The sequence below is a fragment of the Aquila chrysaetos genome, unplaced genomic scaffold (assembly GCF_900496995.4).
Source record: "Aquila chrysaetos chrysaetos unplaced genomic scaffold, bAquChr1.4, whole genome shotgun sequence".
Lineage (NCBI taxonomy): Eukaryota > Metazoa > Chordata > Aves > Accipitriformes > Accipitridae > Aquila > Aquila chrysaetos.
Window position 1 is genome coordinate 34,060 of NW_024470425.1, and position 9,492 is coordinate 43,551.

At 67.8% G+C, this 9,492-nt stretch overlaps 2 protein-coding genes across 3 annotated transcripts; both read left to right on the forward strand.

The window, feature by feature from the left end:
- The first annotated feature begins 652 nt into the window (after positions 1-652).
- On the forward strand, positions 653-4,119 carry PIP4K2C (phosphatidylinositol-5-phosphate 4-kinase type 2 gamma). 2 transcript variants are annotated; one of them, XM_030007142.2, is made up of 10 exons: positions 653-827; positions 1,088-1,185; positions 1,279-1,375; positions 1,508-1,648; positions 1,749-1,895; positions 2,013-2,051; positions 2,349-2,462; positions 2,613-2,868; positions 2,968-3,071; positions 3,384-4,119. In XM_030007142.2, the coding sequence occupies exons 1-10, from the start codon at positions 678-680 to the stop codon at positions 3,462-3,464; spliced, it is 1,227 nt and encodes a 408-aa protein (XP_029863002.1). In that variant the 5' UTR covers positions 653-677; the 3' UTR covers positions 3,465-4,119. The 2 variants fall into 2 exon arrangements, with proteins under 2 accessions (XP_029863002.1, XP_029863003.1); XM_030007143.2 differs by having other exon boundaries at positions 654-748.
- Positions 4,120-4,447: 328 nt separating this feature from the next.
- On the forward strand, positions 4,448-9,486 carry LOC115338529 (probable E3 ubiquitin-protein ligase DTX3; the record flags this gene model as incomplete). Its single annotated transcript, XM_030007147.1, is given in 6 exon segments — positions 4,448-4,637; positions 5,498-5,565; positions 5,976-6,165; positions 6,167-6,662; positions 8,477-8,694; positions 9,435-9,486. Coding segments are annotated over 6 exon segments (1,176 nt in total), but the record flags the coding sequence as incomplete, so codon positions are not given.
- Positions 9,487-9,492: the final 6 nt, after the last annotated feature.

A 9,492-nucleotide genomic window follows, 5' to 3' on the forward strand; every position in this document is an offset into this window, starting at 1 on the left:
GAGGACACGTCCCCTATAGGACTCACACACACGCACACAGATCCCCTAAAGGCATCCCACATGTCCCCTATAGGTAGCCCACACATCTCCTATATGGATCACACACACACCTCCCCTATAGGATCCCACACGTTCCCTATAGGGATCCCACACTCATCCCCTATATGGAGCACACACACACATCCCCTATAGCGATCCCACATGTCCCCTATAAGGATCACACACAGATCCCCTATATGGATCACACCCACACGTCCCCTATAGAGACCACCCACTCACATGTCCCCTATAGGGATCCCACACACATCCCCTCTAGGCACCCCACACGTCCCCTATATGGATCACATGTCCCCTATAGGGATCACACATCACCTATAGGGATCGCCCCCCCATCCTCTATAGAGACCACCCACCCACTCGTCCCCTGTAGGGATCCCATACACTTCCCCTATATGGATCACACACACGTCCCCTATATGGATCACACGTTCCCTATAGGGATCGCCCCCCTCCCCTATAGAGACCACCCACCCACACGTCTCCCATGGAGGAGGGAAGGGCGCATGCGCGGGGGCTGCCCCCCCGCCCCAGTCGACTTCCGGCGGGCAGCTTCCGGCTTCCGGCGCCGCTGAGGGGCGGGCGGAAGCGGGCGGTGGGGGCGGGCGGAAGCGGCGGCCATGGCGGCGGCGGCGGCGGCAGCGACCGGGCCCGCGGCGCCGCGTACCAAGACCAAGAAGAAGCAGAAGCGGTTCGTGCCGCAGCGGGTGAAGGTGCCGCGGGCCGCCGACCCGCTGCTGGCCGTGCTGGCCTGGGGCGTCAACCACCAGGTGGGGCCGGCAACCGGGCACCGGCCTTCCCAGGGCAGGACCGGGACCCCCGTCTTACCCCCGGGACCCCGGCCCCCTTCCCCTTCGCCCCGCAGGGACAATGGGGGACCCATTAACACCTCCCTCCCCGGTTGGGGGGGTACCCCTAAGGGGCGGGGAGGGGGGTGTCGGTTAACGGGCCCCGGGTGTCGCCGCTCTACCCGGTAGGTGACTCGGGGGGGGGGCCCAACCCGACCCCCCCCCCCCCTTCCCCACCGCAGATCAGCGAGCTGAGCCAGGTCCCGCTGCCCGTCATGCTGCTGCCCGACGACTTCAAAGCCAGCTCCAAAATCAAGGTCAACAACCACCTCTTCAACCGGTGAGCTGGCAGGGGGGGACACAGGGACACGGACACGAGTGGGGGGGCCATATCTCATGTTCCCTGACACCCCCCCCCCTCAAAAATCCCTAGGGAGAACCTGCCCAGCCATTTCAAGTTCAAGGAGTACTGTCCCCAGGTCTTCCGCAACCTCCGTGAGCGCTTCGGCATCGACGACCAGGACTACCAGGTGGGCTGAGACCCCGGGGTGTGTGTGTGGGAGGGTATGTCCCATTTTGGGGAGCCCCCCCCCCGCTCCCCAGCTTGACATCTCTCACCCTCCTTGTGTTGTCTGTGTCTTCCCCCCCCTTCCAAAAAAAAGGTGTCGCTGACGCGGAGCCCCCCGCACTGGGAGGGCAGTGACCGGCGGTTCCTGCTCTCCTCCGACCGGACGCTGGTGGTGAAGGAGCTGTCGAGCGAGGACGTGGCCGACGTCCACGGTCTCCTGTCCCACTACCACCAGGTACGGCGAGGTGAGGGGGGGGGGGCTAAATGGGGCAAGGGGGGAGCGTCACCGCGTCTTCTGGCGTGTCACTGTCGTGTGTGTCCCCCCCCCACCCCAGTACGTGGTGCAGTGTCACGGCAGCACGCTGCTGCCTCGCTTCCTGGGGATGTACCGGGTGAGCGTGGACAGCGAGGAGACCTACCTCCTCGTCATGAGGAACATGTTCAGTCACCGCCTCCCCGTCCACAGAAAATACGACCTGAAGGTAATGGCGTGCCCCCCCCCTGCCCCGGGACCCCCCCGTTGGCAGAGGTGGGGGGGACGGACCCCTTCATTGCCTCACGTTGCCTCTGTTTTCCCCCCCCCCCCACCCTCTCTTCAGGGCTCCCTCGTGTCCCGAGAGGCCAGCGACAAGGAGAAGGTACCAGGGTGGGGTGTGATACTGTGACCCCCCCCCAAGTCTTGAGCCCCCCTGCTCTAAGTCTAATTAACCCCCTGTAATAACTACAGCTCATTACCTGCCCCCTCCAATGATGGCTCGTTACCCTAACGATGCGCCTGGCGCAGGAGATCCGAGCCCCTTGACTGCCATGGGCACATCCCCTGCTTGGGGGAGTCCCCTTCATCCCTGGGTACCCCCTGGCTGCCCTCCCCTTCCCAGCTTGACTTTTTGGGGGTGACTGCCCCACATGTGCCCCCCCCCCTGCCCCTGCTGCAGGGCAAGGACCTGCCCACCCTGAAGGACATGGACTTCTTGAACAAGAACGAGAAGGTCTATGTGGGTGAGGAGGACCAGAAGGACTTCATGGAGAAGCTCAAGAGGGACGTGGAGGTGGGTGAGTTGGGGGGCTAAACCCCCCTTGGCAGCCATGATGGGGGGGTGCTGCACCCCCCCGGGGCCATCAGAGTGCCCCACCCCAACAGCGTGGGTCCCCCCTCACCCCAAATAACTTCTTGGTTGCCCCCCCCCCACCTTCCCCAGTTCCTGGTGCAGCTGAAGATCATGGACTACAGCCTGCTGCTGGGCATCCACGAGGTGGGGCGGGCAGAGCAGGAGGAGGAGGAGGAGGTGGAGGAAGAAGAGGGCGGAGGGGGTGACGAGGGGGGGGCTACAGTCTGGGGGGGCTCCTACGGGACCTCCCCCGAGGGCATCGGCAGCTACCTCAACTCACACCGCCCCCTCGGCCCCGGCGACTTCGACCCCTACGTCGACGTCTACGCCCTCCGCGGAGCCGAGGGTGAGCCGGGTGGGGGGTGGGGGGTGGGGGGTTGTTTTGGGGGGGGGGGGACACCCTGTGACCTGACTCCCCCCCACCGTGTCATTTCCCCCCCCCCAGCTGCCCCCCGACGGGAGGTGTACTTCATGGGCCTGATCGACGTCCTCACCCAGTACGATGCCCGCAAGAAGGCGGCGCACGCGGCCAAGACCGTCAAGCATGGGGTGAGGGGGGGACGCCCCCAAATTGGGGGGGTGGAGCTGGCAGGGACCCCCCCCCATTATCGTTTGGGTGGGGTGGCAGGGGCACCCCCCCTTATTTTTTTTTGGGGGGAGTGTTAGAGCCCTGCTGGGGTGGAAGAGGGAGGGTATGGGGGGGACACTGGGGGGGCCAGCCCCGTGGCAGGGAGTTGGGGGGTGATTTGGGGGGGGGGGTGGGTTGGTGGCACCCATCATGGGTGGGGAGGGGGGGCTGGTCCTGGGGGGGAGGCATTGGGGGGGCCCGGGGGGGGGGTCTGATCTCACCTCCCCCCCCAGGCAGGAGCGGAGATCTCCACAGTGCACCCCGAGCAGTACGCCAAGCGCTTCCTCGACTTCATCACCAACATTTTCGCCTAGGGGGGGCCCCCCCCGGACCAAGAGCACCCCCCCCCCTCCCCACGGGGTGTGCAGTCCCCCCCCCACTCAGCGTGCACAGCCCCACTCCGGGCCCCCCAGTCACCCCCTCGGGTGTGGGGCCCCCCCACGGCAGCTTCCCCCACCCCAGCAGGCGGGGGCTTTGCTACTTAAGTGCCTTAACTTTATTTGAGGGGGGGGGGGGGGGGGGGGGTCCAGCCCTGCCCCCCCCTCAAGCAGTTGGGACCCTTCTGCACCCCCCCCCCCCCCCCAATGCGGGGGGCAGGAATCAAACACTACTTGCCCCAGGGTGAGGGGGTATCCCCCCTTATTCCTCTCTGGGGGGGGCAGCACCCCCTTTTCTGTGGAGGACCTAGGGGTGGGGGTACAGCCCCTGCCCCCCCCCCTTCTAAGCCAGGCTTGGGGGCCATTCCTTGCCCCCCCCCTCCATGTGGGACCTGGGGGGGGGGGCATCAGACACCCCCCCCCTTTACTGCAGCCCTTAAGGGTGACCCCAGTTCCCATGGGGGGAGGACCCTGGCCTTGTGTGACCCCCCCGGGGGGTGGGCTCTGGGGGGTGATATTCCCCCCCTCTCATACGAGGCGGTCCTTGGGGGTTGTCCCCAGACCCTACCCCCCCCCCCCTTTACCTATTGGGGGCCCCCCCACACCAGGGGGTCCCCGTCCCCCCCCAACTGTGTCCTGAGAAATAAATTATTGAAGCGGACCCGGCTCTGCCCCGTTACCGGGACCCCCTCGAACTTTCCGGCTCCTCCCCATTACCGGGAAGCCCCCCTCCTCGGCGACCCCCCCCGTTACCGGGACACCCCCCGCCGCCCCCCCCCCCCCCCGCAATCTCAGGCCCATGCCCCGTTCCCGGCACTCCTGGCCCCGCCCCGTTTCTCTGCCCCCGCCCCGCCCTCTGGCTCCGCCCCCACCATCACGCGCAGTTCCCATAGCGACGGGCTCCCCGCTCCATCCCCCCCCCCCCCGTCCTCGCGGACCTGCGCCTCGCGCCGTTGCCATGGCCCCCGCCCCGTTGCCATGGCGGCCCCGCCCCGCGCGGTCACGTGACGCGCGGCGGCTCCGGGCAGGGTCCCCCCCCCCCCCGCCGCCGCCGCCGCCGCCCCGCCCCGGCCGCCGCCGCCCCCGCCATGCTGCGGCCGCCCGGCAATGGTGGGTCCGGGGGGGGGGGGGGGGGGAGAAACCGGGGGGGGGCGGTGCAGGGGACGCGGGGACCCTTCGTGCTCCGCTACCGGTACCGCCGGGCTCGGCCTTACCCGGGCCTGCCCGCGACACCGGGCCCCATCCTGGCCCCCCGTGACGGGACGCAGCGGTGCCCCTTGCTCCCGGTCTGGCCGCTGCCTCCATCCGGACTCCCGTGTCCGTCCCCCCCCCCCCCGGCCTGTCCTGCCCCCCTCGGCCTCATCCGCGCCAACCCCCCCCCCACCCCCCCCCCCCCCCCCCCCGAGTCCCTCCCGGGCCTCAACTGGCCTCCCCCGCCCCGGGCCTGTCCAGCACCCCAGGGCCCCATCCTGCCCCCCCCGGGATCTCCCCCCATCCTACCCCCCCCACCATTGCTGGTCCTCATCCTGCCCCCCCCCCCTCCGCCGTGATCCCTGTCCCCTGCGTGGAGCCCCCCCCCCCCCGGGAAGCTCGGGGGGCGGGGGGGCAGCAGCATTTGGAGCTCCCCCCCCAGCAGTGGGGATCCCCCCATAGAGAGATGGGTAAACACCCCCCCCCTGCAATCCTGGGGTGCTGAAGGGGTTTAAGGGGGGCTGGAAAGTGGGGGGGGGGGTGCAACGAGGAGCTTGTAACCCCCCCCCAACTGCTCCGGGTGGGCACTGGGGCTGTTTGTTATTGTAGGGTCTCCTGGGGACATGGGGGGGGGGGCGCGGGGGTGGGTTACACTGCTGTTGTTATTGTAGGGTCTCCTGGTGGGGGTTAGGATCCTCGTTGGGGGGCCCCCAAATTGTGCCTGGGGGGGGGGGCTGGCAGCTCCCGTGTGACAACCTCGCCCCCCCGTGTCCCCCCAGCCTGTGGCTCGCGGCTCCGCTGATCCGCTGGCGTCTCCGGCTCGCACTGTCCCCCATGGGCTCCCCAGGTGGGTGACGACCCCCCCCTAGGGTGTGGGGACCCCCCCCCAGGGTGTGGGAACTCCCGCCAGGGTGTGGGGACCCCCCCCTTCAGCCAGCGCAGGCAGCCCCCCACTCCTGGCTTCTCCCCTGCGATGGGGAGTGCCTGCTGGGGGGGGGGGGCAATGGGGTGAGGGGGTGCCCCAAACCTCACTCCCACCCCCCCAGGAGTCACGGTGCTGTGACACCCCCATGGGTGTCACACAGACTTTGGGGGGGGGGGTGTTAATCCTCAAGGTGCCACCTTGGGTGGGCAAATATCCCCCCCGCCAGGTCCCACCAGGGATGGGGGAAGACCCTGGCCCCATCGGGACCACCCTTGGGTGCCCTCCATCAGGCTCTGATGCTTGGGGGGGGGGCCCCCCCCATCTTCCCGCAGTGTCGTTCGTCCTCTCCAGGATGGCGGCTTGTGGGGGGGCCGCTAAGAACAAGGTGACGGTCTCCAAGCGGGTTTGGGACTTCTTGACCAAGGAGAGCCCGGCCAAGCTGGCCCGTCTGAAGGAAGAGACGAAGGTCAGCATCATGGTGGACGGCGAGACCTCCGACATCTACGTCCTGCAACTCTGCGTGCCCCCCCCCCGGCCCCCCCGGGGGCCTCTGCCCGGCCCGTAAAGCCCTGAAAGCGTTACTGAAGGAAACGGAGAAAGAATTGAAGAAGAAAACTCAACGCCATGGCGAGTTGGTGGGCTGCGTCACCGTCCTGGAACCCGGCGGGACCGGTTTGGGGGGCCGGGGGCCGGCGGGAAGCCGTGGTGGGGGGTCAGCAGTAGCCGGTTGTTCGAGGGAAGAGGAACCCGACCGGCAGTGTCCCATCTGCCTGGGGGAGATCCAGAAAATGAAGACGTTGGAGAAATGCCGGCATTCCTTCTGCGAGGACTGCATCACCCGGGCGTTGCAGGTGAAGACGGCCTGCCCCATGTGCGGGCGCTTCTATGGGCAACTGGTGGGCAACCAGCCCCCCAATGGGCGCATGCTGGTCACCCGGGACGCCGGCCTCCTCCTCCCCGGCTACGAGAAGTTCGGCACCATCATCATCCAGTACGTCTTCCCGCCCGGCGTCCAAGGGGTAAGATGGCACCGGTACCTCCCACCCAAACCTCCCCCACCAGGCTAGCCTGGGTGGGCTGGGAGGGGCTGGGTGCTGCTGGCTTTTGGGTCTTCCCAGCCGTCAGGGTGCTTCTCGGCCAAATTGGCACCCCTGGGTGTCCCTGACCCAGCTCTGTGCCCCTGGCACCCTTGGGTGCCCCCCAAACCCTGCCGGGTGTCCCTGACCCAGCTCTGTGCCCCTGGCACCCTTGGGTGCCCCCCCAAACCCTGCTGGGTGTCCCTGACCCAGCTCTGTGCCCCTGGCACCCTTGGGTGCCCCCCAAACCCTGCTGGGTGTCACTGGCACCCCTGGGTGCCCCCAAACCCTGCTGAGTGCCCCTGACCCACCTCTGTGCCCCTGACCCCTTTGAGCACCCTCAAACTGGGTGCCCCAACCGAATTCTGTGCCCCTGGCACCCCTGGGTACCTGCCAAAACCCTGCTGGGTGCCCTGTCCCAGCTCTGCACCCCTGGCCCCTTTGGGCAACCCCAAACCTGCTAGGTGCCCCAATCCAGCCCAGTGCCCCTAGCACCCCTGAACCCTTCTGGGTGCCCCCCACCCTAGCTCTGTGCCCCTGGCCCACTTGGGCACCCATGAACCCTGCTGAGTGTTCAGGGTGCCCTGCTGGCACCCCTGGGTACCCCCAAACCCTGATGGGTGTCCCAATCCAGCTCTGTTACTGTGGCCCTTTTGGGTACCCCCAAACCCTGCTGGGTGCCCCCAACCTAGTTTTATTGGGTGCCCCTGACCCAGATATGTGCCCCTGGCACCCTTGGGTACCCCTAAACCCTTCTGGGTGTCACTGGCACCCCTGGGTGCTCCCAAAACCCCTGCTGGGTGCCCCCAACCTAGTTGTGTTGGGTGCCCCTGACCCAGCTCTGTGGCCCTGGCACCCCAAGAACCTTGCTGGGTGCCCCTGACGCAGCTCTGTACCCCTGGCACCCTTGGGTGTCCCCAAAACCCTGCTGAGTGTCACTGGCACCCTTGGGTGCCCCCCAAAACCTACTGGGTGTCCCAACCTAGTGTTGTTGCATGCCTCTGGCCCCCTTGGGTGCCCCCCAAACCCTTGGGTACCCCCAAACCCTTCTGGGTGCCCCCAACCTAGTTCTGTTGGGTGCCCCTGACCCAGCTCTGTACCCCGGCACCCTTGGGTGTCCCCAAAACCCTGCTGGGTATCACTGGCACCCCTGGGTGTCCCCAAAACCCTGCTGGGTGCCCCTGACCCAGCTCTGTACCCCGGCACCCTTGGGTGTCCCCAAAACCCTGCTGGGTATCACTGGCACCCCTGGGTGTCCCCAAAACCCTGCTGGGTGCCCCTGACCCAGCTCTGTACCCCTGGCACCCTTGGGTGTCCCCAAAACCCTGCTGGGTGTCACTGGCACCCCTGGGTGTCCCCAAACCCTGCTGGGTGCCCCTGACCCAGCTCTGTACCCCGGCACCCTTGGGTGTCCCCAAAACCCTGCTGGGTATCACTGGCACCCCTGGGTGTCCCCAAAACCCTGCTGGGTGCCCCTGACCCAGCTCTGTACCCCTGGCACCCTTGGTGTCCCCAAAACCCTGCTGGGTATCACTGGCAACCCCTGGGTGTCCCCAAAACCCTGCTGGGTGCCCCTGACCCAGCTCTGTACCCCTGGGCACCCTTGGGTGTCCCCAAAACCCTGCTGGGTGTCACTGGCACCCCTGGGTGTCCCCAAAACCCTGCTGGGTGCCCCTGACCCAGCTCTGTACCCCTGGCACCCTTGGGTACCCCCAAAACCCTGCTGGGTGACAACCCCCACGTTCCCCCCCCCGCAGGTGGAGCACCCCAACCCGGGGGTACGGTACCCCGGCACCACGCGGGTGGCGTACCTGCCCGACTGCCCCGAGGGGAACAAGGTGCTGGGGTTGTTCCGCAAGGCCTTCGACCAGCGCCTCACCTTCACCGTCGGCACCTCCATGACCACCGGCCGCGCCAACGTCATCACCTGGAACGACATCCACCACAAGACCAACTGCACCGGCGGGCCCCAGCTGTACGTGGCGGGGGGGGGGGGCAGGCACCCCGAAAAGGCTATGGGGGTGTGGGGTGAGGGCGGCTCTTCTGGCACCCTTGGGGTGAAGCAGGTGTCCCCGGGGACAGGCTGTGGGGGGGGTGGGGGGCACCTCCCCTGGTGTGGCTGTGGGGTGGGGGGGGACACCTCCCCTGGCGTGGCTGGGGGGTGGGGGGGACACCCCAGGGACAGGTTATGGGGTGGGGGCACCTCCCCTGGTGTGGCTGTGGGGTGGGGGGGACACCCCAGGGACAGGTTATGGGGTGGGGGCACCTCCCCTGGTGTGGCTGTGGGGTGGGGGGGACACCCCAGGGACAGGTTATGGGGTGGGGGCATCACCCTTGGTGTGGCTGTGGGGTGGGGGGAACACCCCAGGGACAGGTTATGGGGTGGGGGCATCACCCTTGGTGTGGCTGTGGGGTGGGGGGGGCACGTCCCCAGGCGTGGCTGTGGGGTGGGGGGGACACCCCAGGGATAGGGGGTGTTGGGGGGGGGGCATTACCCCTGGCACTGTTGCAGGGCTTGGGGGACTCCCTGGGGACAGGTTATGGGGTGGGGGTCATCACCCCTGGCATGGCTGTGGGGTGGGGGGGGCCACCCCAGGGACAGGTTATGGGGCGGGGGTATCACCCCTGGCAAGGCTGTGTGGGAAGCTGCCAAGGGGGAGCCCCCAGCCGTGGGGGGGGGGACACCACACTGACTTCCCCCCCCCCCCCCCCAAGGTTTGGGTACCCCGACCCCACGTACCTCGCCCGGGTGCAGGAGGAGCTGCGGGCAGGG

Bases quoted from the DNA above. Each gene is read 5' to 3' on its own strand.
- PIP4K2C (XM_030007142.2), top strand. From the start codon at position 678: ATGGCGGCGGCGGCGGCGGCAGCGACCGGGCCCGCGGCGCCGCGTACC. The intron at 828-1,087 runs GTGGGGCCGGCA...TCCCCACCGCAG, and splicing joins CCTGGGGCGTCAACCACCAG to ATCAGCGAGCTGAGCCAGGT. The intron at 2,869-2,967 runs GTGAGCCGGGTG...CCCCCCCCCCAG, and splicing joins CGCCCTCCGCGGAGCCGAGG to CTGCCCCCCGACGGGAGGTG.